Raw genomic sequence first — 22,196 nt, 5'->3', positions numbered from 1 at the left:
TGAGAAGAAAGCCCAAAAATATCTCTGCTCTCTCCAATCCAGTGTGACTCAATTCCACAGTTTTTGATCCTGGGGAAAAAAGGCTGCCAGAAAAGCCAGCAGCTAAAGTGTTAAACAAAATCACTACTGCATCTTTCAATCATTTATAATTTGTGGGGGTGGGAGTGAGCAATAAGCTTGCAAAGCTGAGGTTTCATGAACACTCCATTCAATCACAGGTTAAGAATTTTAATGCTGCTATATAGATACAATATATTCTTATGATATTTATAATAGTTTTGATGAGAAAAACAGTAGATCCTCACTTTAATGGACTTTGAAAATAACACAGTATCCACTTTCAGCGGATACCTGTGTTATACTTTCTTATGGATCCCCCAGTAACATAACTGCCTTGGTCTGGTGATATTTGTCACAGATCAGTTAAAATATTTTCACAATAAAGCAGAATGATGGAGAGCCAGAATCTTCCTTACCGTCGCATTCCACTAGCCTGCCAAGCATATCAGATATGACATTTAAACAACCTCTGGCAAGAGTATTTGTAGACTCTTCAAACTCTGAATAAGCTTTAATCAGAGCTTCCACTGCCAGAGAAATCTCAGTTTTACAGACAATTGGATTTAATACATTCACTGCTGGCTAACTCATGCAAGAAAGTTTTTAATCCACCTGGATGAAAAACCACCTGATTTTAAGAACCATTTTCTTTTGATTTGCCAGAAAAATAACTGGATATTTTTGTCAAGTGACTTTCACCAGCAGCTAATTGATATTGTGAGAAGAAAGCACAAAAATGTCACTTCCCTTCTCAAACCAGATTGACTCAATTATCCTATGATTTTTAATTTGGTTCATTAAAGTCATAAGTCAAGCTAACAGTGAATATGTTAACTGTCAGGCCATATAATCTGTTAAAGTGAGGTATATAATCTGCATGAAATGCTGACACTACATTACAAAATAGAACACACCTACTGTTGGTTAAAGATGCAGTACAAAAATCCAGTGTATACAGCAACAGATTGTTATACAGAATATAGGCTGGAAAACAATACAAATTACAGATATTCAAATCTATTTCTGTGTTGGTTTCTTACTTTTAAACCAAACAGTCTCTTGGCACTTTACAGATTAGTAAATCGTTTTCATCAAAAAAAGGGAGATTGTTCATGACTAGATAAAAATTTCAAATTTATACCAGAACAACTTTTGAGGGATGTTTTTGCATCCCTTCATTAGCTGTTTTGCTTTTTTATATATAATTCACCAAAATAAACTTTGGCACAGCTTTCAAAAGTATACATCCTTCTGAATCCATTGAGAAAAGATATTTTGTCAGACATTGTCCACTGGAAACTCTCTTCCATAATATAGTTGCCTGTGTGGGGAATACACTCGTGACACTACAACACCACCTTTCAAAACAGCCTGGGACCTGAGTGATGAATATGAAGATTCAGGCTGAAAATAAAAAGATGGCACATAGTCTGATGGGAATAAGGATCGCTCCGTGTCCATAGTGACAGTACTTGACCCACTTGGCCAAGTGCTATCAGATTTTGTACCATCACTGTTAACCCACTGGATGTTCATATTAGGTGATCCAGCTGTTTGAGAAGACTGGGGTTCTGCATTAAATACAACTGCCTCATTTGATGATCTGCTAGGTATTGAAGAGGATGGTTTACGCTTGTGACAAAAGATACCCATTGCTACTATAACACCTATTACTAGTCCCAGTGTTATCGGAATTGCTATGAGAAGAGTTCCAGAACGAGTAGCGTGAGAATCACCTGTATAACCATTAGGGAAATTGGACGGTCCTAGAAGAATAAACCAAAAAATCAATATTTGGAATAGATACATATTTAATTTAAAAATACGCAATTTATGCTTTTATAGAAAATGAATTAACAACTACCACTGTCGCTGATTTTACAGAAAATACCCTTATCTGCACAAATAATTTGATCTGTTACATCAATTCCTTGGCATAACTTTTTCTTGGATTTATGTTGCTCCATATTTCATAGAGGTCTCTAAGTTAAGTTCAGTTGGTTTGACTGGATTACTCATTGAGTAATTTAGTCAGGCTAAATATCAAAATTAAATACAGAGATATCAAGGTCACTCCTGTGGGTTGTGACCAATCCAGAACATACCCAGAAAATTTATTTTATATAAGGTGATCCAAAATTCACACAATCTAATTGTGAATGTTAATTTATCATTGGCAACTTAATGTAATTTGATTCTGGCCAAAGTAGTGGCATTGCTGGTAATCCCCAGTTCTCTGAGAGATGTTTTTATGTTAAACCATCACTCACTCATCATTAGGTTCATCCACCCCTCCCCCACACAATGAGTGCAACATATTTTTCCAGTTATTTCCAAAAATTTGTGGCCACTATGATCCTCAAATTTTTACCTTTCGAGGCTACTTAAAAGTAATGGTATACACTAACATCCCTCACACAAAAGAAAAGTCAACAATGAATTAAGAATTTCAAAAATAACTGTTTTAACGCTATCATAATGCATCCTTGTATTTGGGAAGGAGGTGCCCACTTTCTAAACATTTTTTAAACCTCTGTTACAATAATTTTTTTTTTTTTATAAGATTGAAATAAACTTTATTACAGCCTCTATTATAATTGTTTATAATAATAAATGAAGTAAAACTGAAAATATACTGTGAGCTGTGTGAATTTTGAATTGCCCTCTATTACCAACTCAATATCTGTAAAAGCAATGGATCATTATCATACAAACAGGTCCATCAATTTCAGGTAGGTCCCATACCTGTTACTGCCTTCAGATATTCTAAAATATCAGTTATCCAGTCTTTCTTTCTTCAAAATAAACACAATGTGCATAAACCTTGCCTTGTGCCATGATCATTCACTGTTTCAGATCATTCTTCACACATCAGGAAATTAAAAGTAGCAGAGTCACAACAGCCCAGCTATATAACCAACAGCCAAGGCCAGGAAATCTTTAATTATATTGTAATTAATATCCACTGAAGAAGAAGACCAAACAGAGAAGTAAATGTGTGTGTTTTTATATATAAAACTGTTTATAACAGTTTTATATATATATTACAAAGAAGTGCATCTTATTCTTAATTATAAATGCCTTTCAACTAACATACTGAAACGGCACTACTTATGAAATGTACGATTTATTTTTTTTCTTTTAAATCAGATATGATTTCAGTATCGAGAAGTTATGCAACTAAAATTAATTTTTTAATTCCTAGACTTCAGCACCTAAACATTAATCTTTATTCTAGAAATAGTTAGCAATGAATGAATTTTAAAAAATTAAAAATAAATAAACATACTTGGCAAAACAGTGAGGTATGCACTTCTAAAACTATAGCCCATGGTATTTGCTCCTAAGCAAATATACTTCCCAGAGTCATTTTCGGCAGCTTCAGAAATAAAGAGCTTATTTAGAAAAGATCCATCTGGTCTTTCCATTACTTCGGAAGATTTCAGTACCCTGAATGATTCTCCTTGAACTACAATTACATCATGTCTTTCTGATTTGGTATCAAATTCAGATGCTTCCAGCCTCTTTAACCACTATATAAAAAAAAAAAATAAGTAGATAAAGATTTTATAAAAACCTTAACATAAAATTAGTTAAATATTTGGAAGTTAGGTCTAAAGGAAATAAAGCAATACAGGGGCATCCAACTTTTTTGGCCAGAGGACAAAAGAAAATATTCTGAACATTGCAGGCTGCATGGGTTGTTACAAAAAGCAGACTGCAAGCCATAAGACCAGTTCCAATACAAAAATTCACCAATTATTAAATAATAATAACATTCCTATTATATGGTTATAATAATATTGCTAAATAATGAGAAGATACACAGAACATGAGAAAACATGGAAAAATCAAATATTAAAGACGGATATTTTCAAAAGTCAAAGGCAATATGAAACTATTTTGTAACCTGTTAGTGAAGTCGGGAGATGCATAACATTCAAAGGCTGCCTACATGGCCATAGGCCACACATTGTGAAGGAGTGGGCTGCGTGTGGCCTGCAAGTTGGACACCCCTGAAGTAATGGTTCAGTGAACTTGGAATGTACAATATACTCATTACAGAAAAATTGCCTGTTAAACTATGAGTAGCTGATGGCTACCAAGAAACTTCCAAGTCTTGGTGCTGATTTAGAAACGCTGTACTTATTTATAAAAGAAATTCTTCCTACTTACAAAAAAAGGGGGAAAAAATTTAATAAGAGAATAATTTAACAAACCTGGATATGTGGTGGTATCTCACTACGGACTCTGCACTGAAAAATTGCCATTCCACCATATTCCACAGTTGTATTTAATGGATGAGTTCCAGTTAGCTCTGGTTTGTTGCGAATGCGATCTGAGAAATTAAAAACACAAGATTATTAATGTTCCTTATGTGGATTTATAGTTATAAAACACTACTTATACCTGATAGAAAGTGTCATAAAAACATGCTACATTAAAAACAGACAAGTTTTTAATGTAGTTTTAGAGTTGCCACATTTTAAAATCCAAAAAAAAGAAAGACACCAACTTTTTTGGTGTCTTTCTTTTTTTGAAAATAAAAATTTAAAATTTTGTAAATATATAATATTTTAAAAGGACTATGTTATGCAAACTTCAAAAAATTCTTTGATTCAGTCTGTTTTTCAGTTAAAGTTAAATTTGTTTTGATAGTCACCTTTTCCTTTATTTAATGCTTCAATATCACACCTATACAATAAACAGTATACATAACATTGACCTTCACTACTCTTTTTTACATAAGAATATTCTTTCTCCCCATGGTTCTGAATACAATACTGATTTTTAAAATGTTTCAGCATTTTTAAAATGGGCACATATATAATAAATAATAAAACTCTTCAAGTGTAACTGTTGTTATTGTAGTAGGGTTCTAGGAGCATTAGCAACTAAGGCCATATTGCTCCATGTATATTGTCTGTAAATTGCATGTGTTCTGTGGTTTATTTTCGGTTTGCTGGACAAAAAACCCTAGTTTCTGGGGGGGAAAACCATGCTACCCTTGCCTGAGACTGACTAACTCAGCCTTGCAAGGTCAGCATAATATGAACCTGTGATTGTCTAAAATCAGAAATGAAAGTAATCTACTAGCAACATTCCATTAGCATCCCAATAAACTAATGTCATCACTTTGCCAGCAGAAGAACTCAACTTGGCTTTCTTTAGAGATGGAGAAGAACTGTGTTTCCACTCTTTGGACTGCTCCTTTGTCTCTGGCTGAACATGATGGACCCACATCTCATGTCTCATCAGTGGTCACAAACCTTGCAAAAAAATTTTGCTGGAAAACAATGCAAATGTTCCCTTTAATTGGCAACTCATGTGTGTGTGTTTGATCTGCTGTCAACGACTTTGGGATCCATCGTGCTGACATAATAACAGAAGTTCATAGCAAGAACTTCTGTTATTATGTAGTACACATGTTCAGATTAGATAGCCAAGACACTGGCAATGTACTGAACTGTCACTCATCACCAGATCATGCCCACTTGCAAAACTTCTGGAGTGATGTGGGTTGCAGGTCTTCCACAATGTGAGTCATCTTCCAGGTTCTCCCTCCATTGGCTTATATTTGCTGCACACTTCTCGACCATGGAATAGGAAGGGGCTTCCTCCCCCAATGTTGTAACCATATACTCATGAATTACTTTTGGCATTGGCCTCTTCCCCCCCCCCAAATATTGGATGACTGCACAGTGACTGATTTTGTCCACCTTTATTAACTTCAGGACCTGTAATTAAAAAACAGTGTTACTGAACCTGCACAAAACTTTGCAGGTTACTATTTGAAGTGTTATTCATTAAGTATATACATTTTAACATTGTACCATTACCCTTTCATACTCAGGCCACAAACTTTTCAAACACCCCTCATACTCCAAAAGAAATTGTGTGAGGATGAACTTGAGAATAAACACACTCAAAGTAGAATTTGATAAAATGCCATTTGCTTCAATTTGCTCATTTTATATTAGCTTTTATATAAACTGACATCCTAAGGAAAGCATCTGTTCAGAATGCCAGATATGTGTTAGCCCTATGTAGTTCTAAATGACTATTTCAGTATTCTGAAGCTTAAAAGTTAGGAGAGCAGTATAAAATGAACATTAAAAAATTCACTCTAATTGTTGAAATCTGTTAGGTTTTGGGATAATTAATCATATAATGATGACAACACAATTTAGTAAGGAGCCTGCAGAGATAATACATAAATATAAAATTTAACCCTCCTATTGACCTGAATGATTTTATATAAATGGAATTTATTCTTAAACAACTTGAAAAAGAGAAGAAAAGGTTTTCATAAATGCACTGGATGTATTTTTGAAACTGTTTATTTGTATCCCTAAATGGTTTGTTCTTTTATTTTATTTATTTACTTTATTTATTTATATTATTTTATTTTATTATTTTATTTTTTTGCTTCAGTTCTTTCTTTGTTTTTAGGTGAATGTTTTCAGAATATTTTGTGATTTGACTCCATGTTTGATAGCTATACACAAGTACAGCAGACTCTCGATTTACCAGAATCAGATTAACCAAGAAGTGGATTAACTGGGACACTTCAAAATTCCAAATTAAAAAAAAAAAAAAAAAAAAAAAGAATTCATAAAATTCAAGTAATAAATAGAATCGATATAAACAGATGTTTTGCAAGTTGTAAATAAGCGACAAGAAGTGGCATTATAAGGTGTCATTAGGAGATTAGTGTGCCTATTATCTTGCAACCCCTGCTGTCTTCACCCCCCCCAAAAATGTCTAGTTTGTTTTAGTGCATCACATCGATCGTTGTGTTTCCATCACACTACAAAAGGACAAATTTTGTTTCGTTATGCATGTCAGAATTTTTTTTTATAGTAACTTTTTTTTTTTTTTTGTTTAAAAATTGCGAAAATGATGCCTGAGGCTTATGCTGTACCAGGCAAGAGAGAGAAGTAAAAGAGAATTGCCAAGAAAGGGAAGAATGATGATATCCAGCTTAGGACCCTGGGTGAGCCAAGCCCATACTCACCAGATGTGAGCCCCCTGGGGAGTTATAATGAATTGCACTAACAGAAAAGCCGAATAACTCAGAAAGTGCAAATTGTTTTTATTGTTTTATGGCAGTGACCTCCAGAAATGTGCTTTAGTAAAATGTGATAACAGTGAGTTTTCGCCTTAACCCTGTGAAGTTCACATCTGGTGAGTATGGTCTTGGCACACCAAGGGTCCTGAGCTAGATATCATCAGTCTTCTTTTCTAGGTAATTCCCTTCTACTTCTCTCTCTCTCTCTCTCTCTCTCTCTCTCTCTCTCTCTCTCTCTCAGGGTAGCTTGGGAATTTTTTTTTTTTTTTGCTGGTGCAGCATAAGCCTCAGGCTTCCTTGCACCATGTAGCTAATAATAATAATAATGTTCTTTTCAGAAAATTTCGTTTTGACCATTATCATGGTGCTGACTAAGAGAATAAGTGACAGTGGTACTAGTAAGTCTATCAAGAAAAGGAAAGCAATCGATTTGGATTAGAAAATTAAAATAATAAGGATGTATGAAAATGGCCAAACATTAACAAGTATCGCGCGGAATTCCTTTTAACACGTATTGCACGGAATTTGTCAGTGGCAACGGTGAACACAACAAAGGACAGAATACGAGAAGCTGTTGTTGTTGTTATTTGGTTTTTAGGAGCATTAGCAACTAAGGCCATATTGCTCCGGGATATGCGGTGGTCATTCCCTGAATGACCTTTCCGCATCCTCCGTATTTGGTGGTGACGGGCTCGAACCCCGGTCTAATCAAGAAGCGTGTGCTACGCACTGCTGCTCCTTCCCACCTGGCTACGGAGGCGCCTATACGAGAAGCAGTTGGCACCAATGAAAGTCAACTATAATAATAACCAAGGCTACGAAATACATACCAGTTTTTACAGTACTGTACAATAACATGCGTTTTTTTCTTCCTTTTATGTTTTCTTTTCTTATATGCCACACCAGCTACTTCACCGCTGTCCCCAGATAAAGTTTTTAATTGAACTTATTAAAAATACACAACTATTGTTCTTCATTCTTCTGAGGATATTATGTGGTTTTTGTAATTTTGGCATATCAGGGATACAGCAGCAATATTTTATTAGTCATTCCTGAGTTACGCAAATCTCGACTTACATAAGAAGTCCTGGAACATATCTCTTACATATGTCGGGGACTTACTGTATTTTTGGATTAACCAGGAAATCGATTATCTGGGAATATTTTTTTCCCATCTATCCAGGAAAATCAAGAGTCTACTGTATTTGTATTTAATTTACTTTAATTTTGAAAGAGAGCTAAAAGAAGAAAGAAGAAAAGCAATAAAAGTCTGAAAATGGAATGTTTTGTTTGTTATTTGGTTTTTAGGAGCATTAGCAACTAAGGCCATATTGCTCCGGGATATGCGGTGGTCATTCCCTGACCTTTCCGCATCCTCCATATTTGGTGGTGACGGGCTCGAACCCTACTGCTCCTTCCCACCTGGCTAGGAAGATGCCTTTGAAAACTGAATGCTTTGTGTTTGCCGTACAAGTCACATACAGAATTTGTTTTTAGTATATTCTGAAAACGTGAATGTGGTTCAGATATACATTTTTACCTTTCTATGCTGGCTGGATTAGTGGAGTCCCCAGGGTTCAGTGCTGGTTCCACTGTTGTTTTTTATATTTATTAATAACACTGATGAAGGTAAATCAGGCTTAATGTCTAAGCAATGACAGTAAGCTACTGCAACAAGAACTAGAAAAATTAGGCCAATGGGCTGAGAAATGGCAGTTGAAGTTTAACATTGACAAATACAAGGTACTGCATATGGGTAGCAGTAATCCCAGATTAATGTACCAACTGTGTGTTACCATCTATTTACTGTACTTGTACTTGTCTGCTGTACTTGTGTATAGCTATCAATATGGCCTTAGAAAGTGGAAGTAATTAAGTAAACTATTTTCCACTACACTCAGGGTAGTGGAAAATGAAAGATCTGGGGATAATTCTGTAGTCATATATGAAGTTCTCTGAGCAATGCAAACTGGCTGCCAGGACAGCTCATTGGATTTTGCCAATGATATACAGAAACTTTGTTAGCAGGTATGAGGAGGTGATTATCCCATTGTGTAAGGCAATGGTTAGGCCACATCTTCAGCCTAACTGCATACAGGTCTGGAGGCCTTATTTTAGGAAGGATGTAGATCTGCTGGAATGGATGCAGAGAGGAGCAATGAGATTGGTGAAGATTTGTTTGTTTGTTATTTAGTTTTTAGTAGCATTAGCAACTAAGGCCATATTGCTCCAGGGATATGCGGTGGTCATTCCCTGACCTTTCCACATCCTCCATATTTGGTGGGCACAGGGCTCAAACCCCTGTCTAATCAAGAAGCGTGTGCTACGCACTGGGCGCCTCCGTAGCCAGGTGGGCAGGAGCAGCAGTGCGTAGCACATGCTTCTTGAGCCCGTGCCCACCAAATACGGAGGATGTGGAAAGGTCAGGGAATGACCACCGCATATCCCCGGAGCAATATGGCCTTAGTTGCTAATGCTCCTAAAAACCAAATAACAAACAAACAAACAAACAGCTACGCACTGCTACTCCTGCCCACCTGGCTACAGAGGCACCTCAATTCTGCAATCTGGAGGCTAGGAACCTGCACAGTAATCTGATTAAGGTGTTTAAGGCTTTGAATGGATTGGGCAAGCTCAATGCTGATGGCACTCTTCCTCTGGTTCAAATTACACACATGAGGAGACATAAATTCTAATTGATGGAGAATGGCTAAAGGATAAATGTGAAAAGGTTTCCTTTAACCAGTGGGTGGTTAACTGTTGGAACAAATTTACATCTGTTGCTGTATAAGCAGTTTGAATAATTTCATGGAAGAACTAGAGAAATTATTAGAGGGGATGGATTGATGAGTGGGGCGGGTTTTTTTTGTTTAGTTTTTTTTTTTTTCTTTATAAGCTTACCTTCTTGTATCATTTATGACTACTAATACTAAACAACTGTTTTTGCTACATCCTTGAGTTATTTGATTATTAGCTGAAATTAAATGTCTTGGCCTCTCAAGACACATAATGTCTGTTAAAAATCAAATAACTATCACTAGGTGTGAGAAGTAATTTCTGCTAATAATGGATGAGCTTCAGCCACATGGTAGGCAATCCCACTGATTGGTCAGCTCTAGAAACAGCAAACTATACGAGGAAAAAAAAAAACTTTCCATTGTTTGAATGAATACAATAAGATTCTTCAAGAGCTATTATTTAAATACTTTTTGGGGATGTTCTTTCATGGATTGGTTCTGGTTTTCTCCTCATAAACATAAAACCAGCAACTGTAATCATGCAATATTTTAAAAAAACTCTCCTAATCTAGGATTGATGAGGGCATTTACACAGCTGACCTGCAGTTAGAATCAAGATGAGTAGTCCATTTATAAAATACAATAGTTACTATTTGCAGACCTTGGGAATCAACTACTGGGAAGGGAAAAAAAGTTTTTATACACAGTGTGCCAAAGAAAAAAAGGAACCGAAGCTACAACATACTTAAACATCATTTGATTTAGCAGCACATCAGTCACTTTTGCATTCACCATTTTTCCCCAACTTCCGTACATAATAACGTTCATGTGCCACACTGAGAACAACTCCACAAGAAAACATGTTAACCACTGTTCATAGCCTTCATTTACAGTTTTATGTTTACAACCAAAAAGTCCCAAAATTCAGGCACCTAAGAAGGTTACATCTTGACAGGGATTCAAATAGAATACTCAATCCAGTTCAAAACAAGCGTTTAGGTTTCATCATCAAGCCTGTATGATCCATAGCTCCATAGTAAAAAAATTATTGTCAAACTATTTGAAATCCAAATCCAACCTCACTAAAGGATCAGACTATCAAATCTTTGCATTCACACATGGCATGAATATTAGCCAATGAATCAAAACAAACTAATGAATATTTTCATTGTAGTAAACTGTTGATATCAACATGCCTTTTCAGAAAATATTAGCTAAATAATGCCATTACTGGATGCACCTCACTACTGGACAGTTTACTATCTATACTCAGGGGTGATTAAAACATTTCGATTGGTAAGAAAAGTACCATTATCTTTAATTAACTGAAACACTACAATAAGAAATCTACAGTTTGGAAAATCAACATTGCACTCATGAGATAACTGCAACCTATTTAGTACATTTTTAAATGTATATGTTTACCCCAATTTGCCAGCATTTTGATCAAATGGATCCTGTTTTTCACACATCCTCCCCCCCCCCTTCCTTTGTTAATAGCAGTTATGAGGCAGACTCTTTGTCATATTTCACTGTAACACCTCAATATTCAGTTGACACAACAAACGTAGTGTCAACTGAATAAACAAGGGGAAAAAATCACTGTTTTTGTATACCCTATACATAAGAGAACTGCCTCAGTGTAAATAGTTCAAATACAGTGCAACCTGCTTATTGTAATCATGGATAATGTTATTAATCAGAGGCATACCAGTATATAGAAAAAACACTGATTACTGTAATCAGTGCTTCAGTTTATATTATCAATATATATATTTTTTTTGCCTTATTACAGTTACTTGTTACTTAATTACTTCCACTGCACATGCGTAAACACGCATGTGCAGTGGAAGTAATTAAGTAACATCCCAATCTGTTCTTGAACTTCAACACATTTCATATCTTACTGCTGTTGCTTTGTACAGTTCATATGGTTGTCTGTGTTGTTACTCCATGAAGGAAAGTACAGGCACTCCCCAACTTACGTAATACTCGACTTATGGAAATTCGACTTTACATAAGTGTTTTTTTCCGGTGCAAACTTAAAAAAATCGTGGAAACGTATTTTGCATCCCATAGGAATAAATGGAGGTACTGTGATAATATCATAACGTGAACCTAACAACACACTTTTTTTTTTTTTTTGGTAATTCGTTCCAAGACTTTGGAATTTAAAATATTTACTATATAACTAAGCTATTTATCTCTCTAAAAGGTCATTTTTATAATGGAAATTGCACTACACTTTCATCGTTATCATATGTTCCATTATAAGAATCAATTTTGAATGCCTTTGTGATATTTTGCTAAAACACATTTCTGGAGGTCACTACCATAAAACAAAAACAATTTGCACTTTTCAGTTTATTGGGTTTTTCTGTTAGTGCAATCTATTATAAACTGGTAGTAAACTCGATCTTATTGCATTGGAAATAATACCGATAACTGGAATTCTGTGGGTTTTTGTTATAGTATTATGGTGAAATGTGTTCCCCTTCACTGAAATCTTCAATCATACAAAAAACATAAATAAATTTTCAGAATCTTCTCTTCATTCCTATTTACTTATTACAATGGTGAAGGGAAAGTGACCAACAGAAAGTGCAAGTGGTGGCAGTGCTAGGAAACAAAACAAAACTGATTTAGAAATGAAGATGATTAAGAAGTTTGTCATCTATGTCTCATTGCTTCAACAGTGAATACTATTTTAAAGGACAGTGCATGTGTAAAAGAACATGTTAAAGGATCAATGCATTTAAGATCAACAGTGTTCAGATGCTATATTGAAGATAGAAAAGCTATTAATAATATGGATGGAAAAGCAAGAAGTATTTATGAAGACATTAAGGATAAGTACAGAAAACCCCAAGCCAAGTTTGTGGTAAGCAATGGGTGGTTTAATAGGTTCAAGCATCTCGCTGGTTTCCAAAACATTAAAGTATGTGATGAAGTTGCCAATGTCAATTCTACAGCTACAGAGAAATTTTGTGGTGTTGGAAAAAACCCCTTCTAAATCTCCTCAACTTCCACAGCAGTGTACTTATCAGCTGGAGAGTTAATTCTGGCAACAATGCTCGAAAGGTAAAACTTGCTGACGTTATGCCTGTCTCCTCTCTCTTTTTGTAATTTTATAATTTTGAAATTTTTGTAATTTTGTACACTTTTGTCATTTTTCCTGTGCTTGAGATAAAAAATTTGAATAAATAATTTTATTTACATGTTCATCGAACATTTCTTTTTTGCTTCAATCAAATTCAGCGCGCATAGTTGCAAGTGCTGCATAAACATTTAGGAAAATTCCGACTTGCACAGATTTCCGCGGAACGCAACCTTTACGTAAGTCAGGGAGTGGCTGTACTGTGTCTGCTCCTAACAATCTGACTATTTACAGTACAGCATTAACCCTTTTATAATTATGGATTTTAATATTTTCTTTATTTTATTTTAATGGTTTGTACAGGTTTCATTTTTATTGATGACTTTCTCAAAGAGATAGTGGACAGTCAAGTATTTTATATTTCTTGATTTTATTGTTTTCTTTCAGTTCACTTCCACCTTTTTATGTATACATTTCTGCTCTGCATCGATAAATAACACTAAAGAGCTGCATTCTTATTTCTTCAGTTATTGTTATCACTTTAGCTGAGTCCCAAAGTAATCACAGTAAGCTGTGTCCACTATAACTAGTTCACTAGTTGCAGTGCACTGCTACAGTAATATTCCTATTGTAATATTTTTAGAAAAGCCTTATTTCCACATCAATGTGTTTTGTGAGTGTGGTGCATGTGCAGGATATAGAAATAATAAAATGCATCTGTGTTCAACTTCAACGATATGCATGCATACTAAAAGCTAATTTGATAAAATGCATCCTAAATATTCTAGAAATATTTTATCATTTTGTGTCCAGCTATTCTTTAAACCCTATATGTTTATTAAACTTACCAACAACTTCGAGAGAAAATGAGTCATTTACAGTTCCCAACATGTTATGAATAACACAAGTGTAATTCCCACTGTCTGAAACCTGAAGATTACGAATATGCAGTGACCATCGTCCTTTCTTAACACGTTGAAAATGCTCTTCTAATAGCTGGTTATTCTTCAGCCATATAACCTGAGGTGGAGGATCTCCTGTGGCAACACATTTAAACTTGACAGCACTTCCCACAGGTCTCTGGACCATACTACGCTCATATTTTGATGTGTGAGGTAATCTTGGTTTTTCTAGTTATGGGGAAAAAATTCCATAAAACAAAATCCTAAAATATCCATCTTTGACAATAAATATCAACTTATTATCTAATTGAAATATAAATCTGCACTGCTTAAAGTTTAATATCCTGTGACAACTAAAATCCTGTCAAAAAATCAACAGTTGTACAAGACATAAGAATGTCTTGTATATCAAATGGTAGGGCGTGATACTATAAAATAAGTTGTTTTACCATTAAATAACAACATAAGTGCTAAAAGCAGAGGAAAAGAAAAATGTGAACAGGAAGTACAACGACGAATATTTGAAGATGGAATTTTATTGGACTGTCAAACTGCTCGCCTGTAGTCCTCTACACATTGTCTGTTATGAAACTGTCAAATGATGCCATGAGGCCTTGAAAGTTTTCACAAAATTTTCAAGCAAAGCACACTGCATTTTTTGGAAAACAAAGTTTTTCCAGAACAAGAGAAAATAATACTTTCCACCCAGAAATCAGTGACTTTTATTGTTAGGGCAGAGAAACACCAAAACTAAAGAGGCATCATTCAGAGTTGCACTCCTCATAGAGTAAAGTCACACTACTGCCAAGCAGCTGATAAAGCCAGCCACAACATTAATGACAAATAGTGATTTATTTGGCAAACATTAATGAAAGAAGGTAGAATAAGCTATTGACAAAATTTCTTTGTCAAATGACATTGATCCTGTGCAATGTTACATAGAATAAATGGCATACAATGTGGAGGAGCAATTACCGTTGTGTGTGTGTGTGTGTGTGTGTGTGTGTGTGTGTGTGTGTGTGTGTGTGTGTGTGTGTGTGTGTGTGTGTGTGTGTGTGTGTGTGTGTAAGTGGCAAACATTTTGCTTTACAGTGGGACAAAACTACTGATGTGCAAAATACAATCACCTCTCGGCATGTGTGCAGTGCATATCTGACCGAGCTACCAAACACCATCACTCCTGAAAACCTACAATTGAAATTTTGGATTTTAAAATTTAGCAGAAATAAATGGTAAGAAAGGTGACCAACTGGAGGAGGAATAACACCTACAGCTCAAGATATCCATCATTAATCGGTCCACTGTTGTTTTGTATATTTATCAATGATATTGATGAAGGTATATCAGGCTTAGTGTCGAAGTTTGCAGATGATACAAAGGTTGGCAGGGTTGTTAATGACAGTAATAGCAGTGTGCTACTGCAACAGGATCTGGATAATTTGAGCAGATGGGCTAAGAAGTGGCAACTGAAGTTTAACCTTGACAAATGCAAAGTACTGCATATGGGTAGAAGTAACCCCAGAGAAACGTACCAACTGTGTGGTACTACACTTAAGGTGGTAGAAAATGAAAAAGACCTGGGAGTAATTGTGCAGGCAGATATGAAGTTTTCTGAGCAATGCAGACAGGCTGCCAGGGCAGGTCATGGGGTTTTGTCAATGATATATAGGAATTTTGCTAGCAGGGAAAAGGAGGTGATTATCCCTCTGTATAAGGCAATGGTCAGGCCACGCCTTGAGTACTGCATACAGGTCTGGAGGCCTCATTTTAGGAAGAATGTAGATTTACTTGAGTGTGTACAGAGAAGGGCAACAAGATTGGTGAGGGGAATGAAGGGATCCTCTTATCAAGAGAGGCTTAAGTTCTGCAAATTGCAGTGGCTGGAGACTAGGCACCTGCGCGGTGATCTGACTGAGGTGTTAAGGCCTTGAATGGGTTCAGCACGCTGAATTCTGATGGGATCCTTCCACTTGTTCAGATTACGAACCTAAGGGGGCATAAATTCAAATTAAGAAAAGACAGATGTAGATTAGATGTGCGGAAATTTGCCTTTAGCCAGTGGGTGGTTAATTGCTGGAACAAACTTCCATCTGTCGTTGTGGAAGTTGATAGGGTGAATAAATTTAAGGAGGAACTGAACAGGCATTTGGAGGGAATGGTGTGATTTTTTTTTTTTTTTTTTTTTTTTTGGCTGATGCTGCATAAGCTCATACATTTGCTTTCTTGCATCACATGCCACTACTACTACTATATAGATAGCCTTGTGCAAAGTCCCACTTACTAATATGAAACAATTATTCTTATCAGATGAACATTACTAATTATATTATATATGGATAAATAAGTATTATATGATATGTAATAAATAAAACTGAATACGATAATAGCCATTTTAATATGGATATTATCATGTTACAAACTTAGATCTCTTATATTATATATTAACCGGATCAATTTGATGTGCGCGTTGAGTGAAGATATTTCCTACAAAAAGGTATGATAAGTTATCTTATATTTAAACAATATTATTTAAAGTAGGAAGAATTAGGCTTTATAGCTCTTATATTTTGAAAGTATATATATATATATAAATTTTGTGTTTTTGGCAACATTTATGGGTAACTCTTCTTTCCTTTTGAAAATTATCTAGGGTGGGTTTTGTTTTAATTATCCAAGAAAATATATTTTTCTGGATAATCGGGAGCCTACTGCAGTAACTTGTACAAGAAAGAGTACATCGAATTACAGTGTATAATTTATCAGTTTCTAAAAAGATCAATTTTTAGCTTTTGACTTTTGATGGCAAAAGATAACCTACCACTGCATAAAGCAAAAATATTTATATGCACATTTTATGAATTCACTCCATGCCAAATTCATAAATATTTAATTATTTTTTATTGTTTTGGTCTATCTTCCAAAAATGAAATGCGTACTTATGAGATCACTATTTTTCTCTCTTCCTATAACTTGTGTTCACATTCTGATAAAAACCAAATTTACGGTACATTCTTCACAGCAAACTGCAAAGAATGTAATGCATCAATAAGAGCAAAATATGAGAAAACAAATCTTGATATAAATACAAATTCTTAATTACATACCACCAACCGAACCTCTTCCAGCAGTACCAGTTGAAGATGAGTCATCATTATCAGTTGTCATCCATGTTTCATAATCTTGCTCACCTAAACCAAAACTTTATGATCAAAAATGTTTGGCATGCAATATCAGATATCATTCAGAATTATTTAGATATACACCAAAGAAATCTATTAGAGAAATTATAGTTCTTTTGTTTTCTAGTATTTTGATTTAAAATCTCAATACTGATCAATAAAAGATATCAATAGATAAGTAGAAAAATTTATTTTAATAACCCTCGAAATATCCTGTTAAAAAGAACATTTTTTTACCAAGGTTATATAACATGACCATGTTATATCCCTTGACCTACAGCACTGGTCACATAATGAATGTTAATGCCAGCATTAATTTTTAATTAATAAATTGACAGTTTTCAATTTTAATTTTATTTTTTTAATACATGTATAAAAAAATAAAATATCTGCTTTACAAACTCTTCACAGAATCTGTGGTGAATTATTGAACCAAAATATGCAAATTTTTCCTTTCCAACAGTTAGCAGGAATTCATTGAAATTTCTTGAATCCTTGTAAGCAAAATTTAACAGTAACTTTAACACATCAACATTCTGTGAATATTAAAAAGTTAATATTAATTGAGTCCTATATACAGTACTTCTATAAATATTGTTAAAAGGGTTTTATAAAAATCACCATAAAAAAATTTAGCACTGTCATTAAAAACAGACACCCCAAGCCTTCACATAAAAATCTACCAGGCCACTCATCTATCACAGTGCATACAACAACCACTGAAATACTTGTAACTGCTCTGACTAGTGACTGCTTTTGAACACAGGGTTCTTAAAAACTTATTTGCACTAGGTTCACAATGTATTGTGGAAGGGCAAGGCAAACACAACCATAAAAACAAGTAAAACTGAATATTTTTTAAAACACAGTGAAGCATCCACTAATTAATAGAAATTGAACTGAAGAAAAATTATAAACATTTGTGCAGGCAATCTCTGATTTATGTCATTTCAATATAATTTCATTTTTATAACTTTAGAATTATAAATTTAAAAACTCTTGCTTCTCTCCCTTCACCAAAAAATATTGTAAGGAACAAATTTCAACAACAGGACCTTGCTTGTTTAGGAACAGTGCCTGACCATCAGGATCCAAGACCTAAATGATAACATACAAATCATGTTCAAGCCAAGAGTGTAACTTGTTTGTTGCAACCTATGGATAAAGAGATTACAGCAACATTCAAAGCCTATTACCACTGGTGGACCTTGCAACAACTGATCATTAAAACAGATGGCAATGACCAGCCATCATTTTAGAAGTTCTACAGAAAATAATACTAATGAGACCATAGGCAACACTGAAGCATAATGAAGGGAATCGCTTAGGCAATAGTGTGCAGTGAAATACGCTCAATGATCATTGAATTGTGACCACCCTATCGGTAATGGCAGGGCCAGCCTTAGGCCGATTGGGCCAAATGGGCCCAACTGGGCCCCACGCTTGGCAGAAAAATTAAAATTAAACGAAAAAAGGAAAAAAAGAATAGATGAAAAAAAAAAAGAGAAATAAAAAGAAAAAAGAGAAGGAAAGGGTTTTTTTTTTTTAAGTTAAAGGGCTCCTGTGAAACCCAAAACAATGATTTTTTTTACATGTTTAGAAAATATGACTAGCATTTTATTAATGAGTACAAAGGACAGACAAAATAATGTTCTCATTATTATTATTATTATTATTTATTTATTTATTTTTATTTTTTTTAAATTCATAATATGTGAACAACAAAGTCTGCATAATTTATAAAGGTGTAAATTACTGTATAAAGGTTGTAATTATTTCAAGGCCAGTTTTTACACATCCCTTGAAATATCAAAAGTAATTAATTTTCACACATGTTGTTATTTGGTTTTTAGGAGCATTAGCAACCAAGGCCATATTGCTCCAGGGATATGTGGTGGTCACAGGCTCGAACCCCGGTCTAATCAAGAAGCATGTGCTACGCACTGCTGCTCCTGCCCGCCTGGCTACTGAGACACCTTTTCACACATGTATACCCCACTTTAGGTATGGGCCAAACATAAGATGGGGTATACATGTATGAAAATTAATTACTTTCGTCTGGCTCCTGCTGTAGGGCCGAGCAACCCCTCTCGCCCTGCCGAATGCAGTATGCATCACTATAAAGTTGTATTATAATGTTGGTGTGTTTTTATTTGAATAATTGTGCTCCATATTGCGTAAGTAAGTAAAATTTATATTATTCTTCATTTTATTTATTGAGTTGGAGCTGGAATGTGACACAAACCCAGTGGCATAACTATAACTATGCCAATGCAGCTGCATTGGAACCGAGCTTGAAAGGGGCCCCGTGAAATTTGGAACACAGATTCATTTCTCAAGACAATTCACGATTTTCATTCATAAACGAGCAAGTATTTTAAATTAAATGTAACACATTCTTATCGACCCAGCGACTGGCCACCACCTGAGTACTGTTTAGACTGATTCCAAGCTTATAGAAATATTAGTAAATAAAAGATAGTCTTGAAATATTCAGCAACAGCAGTGTCAAATATTAAATATACATCACAGTCTGATTTTATTTTAGTGTTGGTGAATTTATGTATTTTGTGTGTGCATACTCTGTTGTCAGAGGAGAATATGTTTTATTTTACAATACACAACTTTGTTGCATAAGAGTCTGGCTATGAACAGTGTTATCATTTTTAACGCCTATTGCGCTAGATTTGGCTTTCTTTTTTCTTATTTTTTATCTGAAACGAAAAACTGCAAGGACTAGGAATGAGTTATTACTTAAAATTAAACTATGCTAACAAGAGACACATTTCAATTGCGGTTGATTTGATCCTTGCATATGGAGTCCTGACCAGTGTATTGGGAGGGACCCTTCCCGTAATTAGCGTTTATCCCATGGTGTTCAGAGAGGGAATAAGTAATTAACCCTTGGGGCTCACATCTGGTGAGTATGGGCTTGGCACACCCAGGGTCCTGAGCTGGATATCATCATTCTTCTCTTTCTTGATGATTCCTTTTTACTCTCTCTCTCTCTCACGGTAACTCAGGGAATTTTTTTTTGCTGGTTCAGCATAAGCTTCAGGCTTCCTTGAACCATATGGCTAATAATAATAATAATAATAATAATTACCAGGCAGAGTAAAGCATCTACTTCGGTCACTACAAAGCGTTAAGTTTCGTTAAGTTTATGGTTTTGAGGTCCATTTGCCATTTTCACAAAAACATACTACTCTTGTCTATTTCTCTGTTTCTATATAGCCAACAAGACCCGGACTTTGTTACTGGCCATGAATAATACATTTTCTAATGGTTTGATGTGTAATGTATCTGTTCTGTCTTCGTTTGTAGTGGAAAAATTTGTTCCAAAGTTAATTGAAGGAGTAACTTGAGAAAAGAGCAGTGGTGGCGTGCGACTCTGATGTTTGGGGGTGCTGCATCTTAAAGTTACATTAAATTACCTTGGTTATAAGACATGTAGACATGCACAGCAATAATAATAATAATAAGCAAGTTAAAAATACTACAAAACATTAACTAGACATTTACCATTAATAGACTTGAACTTTTATTTAAAAACAAAATCCATTCTTCGGTTTTTATTTCTTGAAAATAGATTAATAACTGTTTCATTCAAGTTTGGTGCACTGTTGACCAAGCTTTTCTCTATTGAAAGCACTGCTTGAGCATTTAGCCTTTCCTGATTCATAGTGCTCCTTAAAGATGTTTTTATTCTTTTTAATGTCGAATGGCAGCATTTGGGTTCTAAAGAATTTCTGAGGCTCATTGGAATGGTCAAAAGAACTTTTATGAGTTTTGTAAGTTCACCAAGAACTTCAGCTAGATTATTTTCTGAGAAAAATTTCAGCAAGTCAGTTAATTACAATAATTGTGTAGATCATGTCTGCTATAGAAAAGTTGTAATTCCATAAGAAGTTTTTCTCTTTCAATCATGGGATATGCCTCAGTAGTCTCCCGTACCCCTTCCATTGTCATTTTCGTACAAAAAATAACAAAGTTCTCCTTGTTAAACAATTTAGCAGCAGTTGATTGATTTGTAAAAGAATATCTTTCATGTCAACACTTATTTAGTCGCATACTTCCTTCGCTTCAATCATGAGTGTTTTTGAAGGATTTTCACAGTACATTGAATTCCTGATTTTTAGAATGGTGTTCTTAAAGTTTCCTATATATTCATGTATTTTAACTGCCTCAATTTCTCGAGATTGCATTTGATTATAAATAGCTTCCACACGAGGCATTATCTGATGGAAAATTTCTACCCAGAACTGGAATTTTTCATTACTCAAGATATGCAAAATTCCAGTTGCTTCTGAAATTGTCATATCTGTGTTTGCTGTCACTTGCAGTTCCTCCATGCACTTTACTTTTTTAAGGATTCAAAATTTCCATAAATGCTGTTCACGGTTCGTATATTGAAGTTCCATCTTGTAGGGAAAGGTCAGGCAACACAGCTGTCCATATGCTTTCTGAGAACAGAGAGAGATGCTGTGATCTCGAGAAAAATGTTGGTATCGACGTGAGGTTCGAAAAGAATATTCTTGAATCTCTGGTACTACCTGCTGCATTTCTCATAATCAGATTCAGTTGGTGTGCATAGCAGTGAATAAAATGTGCATTTTTGTACACTTCTTTTATTTTAGTCTGAACTCTCCCTTTCTTGCCTTTCATCACACTTGCGCCATAAAATGTCTGAACAACCAGCTTTTGAGTATTTCCTTCGAGGATTATGTTTAACTGATCTAGAATGCACTTTGATATTCCATCTGCCGTTTGGTTTTCCAGAGCAAAAAGACCCCCAAAAATGCTCAAAAATGTCTCCATTCAGTTCATATCTCAGAACAATTACAATTTGTATATGTTGTGAAACATCTGTTGTGTCATCAGCCATGACAGCTACGAATGAAGCTTCTTTAATTTCTCTTTTTATTTCATCCCAGCATATTTTCGGCAAACAGTCAAGAATATCATTCTGAATAGTTTTTGAAATGCCTTTAAATGTTGCATTATTTTCTAACCCCAGGGGTGTACATCTGGTGAATATGGGCTTGGCACACCCAGGTTCCTGAGCTGGATATCATCATTCTCCTCTTCCTTGGTGATTCCTGTCTCTCTCTCTCTCTCTCAGGGTAACTTGGAAATTTTTTCTGATGC

The 22,196-nt window shown here is 35.0% G+C and overlaps 1 protein-coding gene across 2 annotated transcripts in view; it reads right to left on the bottom strand.

Moving 5' to 3' along the window:
- Window positions 1-1,164: 1,164 nt before the first annotated feature.
- LOC150077905 (fibroblast growth factor receptor-like 1) overlaps window positions 1,165-22,196 on the bottom strand; it is a 131,286-nt gene continuing 110,254 nt past the window's right edge. For both annotated transcript variants that reach the window (XM_090384784.1, XM_090384783.1), the window contains exons 4-8: window positions 16,974-17,057; window positions 13,816-14,097; window positions 4,281-4,399; window positions 3,350-3,593; window positions 1,165-1,826 (exon numbers count right to left, since the gene is read on the bottom strand). In XM_090384784.1, coding sequence (XP_090240910.1) covers window positions 1,339-1,826; window positions 3,350-3,593; window positions 4,281-4,399; window positions 13,816-14,097; window positions 16,974-17,057 — 1,217 coding nt within the window. In that variant the 3' untranslated portion in view covers window positions 1,165-1,338. The remainder of the gene's footprint in view (window positions 1,827-3,349; window positions 3,594-4,280; window positions 4,400-13,815; window positions 14,098-16,973; window positions 17,058-22,196) is intronic.

This window comes from Mastigoproctus giganteus, chromosome 11, assembly GCF_048544385.1.
Source record: "Mastigoproctus giganteus isolate SK-2022 chromosome 11, ASM4854438v1, whole genome shotgun sequence".
Classification (NCBI taxonomy): Eukaryota; Metazoa; Arthropoda; class Arachnida; order Uropygi; family Thelyphonidae; genus Mastigoproctus; species Mastigoproctus giganteus.
The sequence above is the reverse complement of the archived record's forward strand: the minus strand, read 5'-3'. Positions and strand labels throughout refer to the sequence as shown.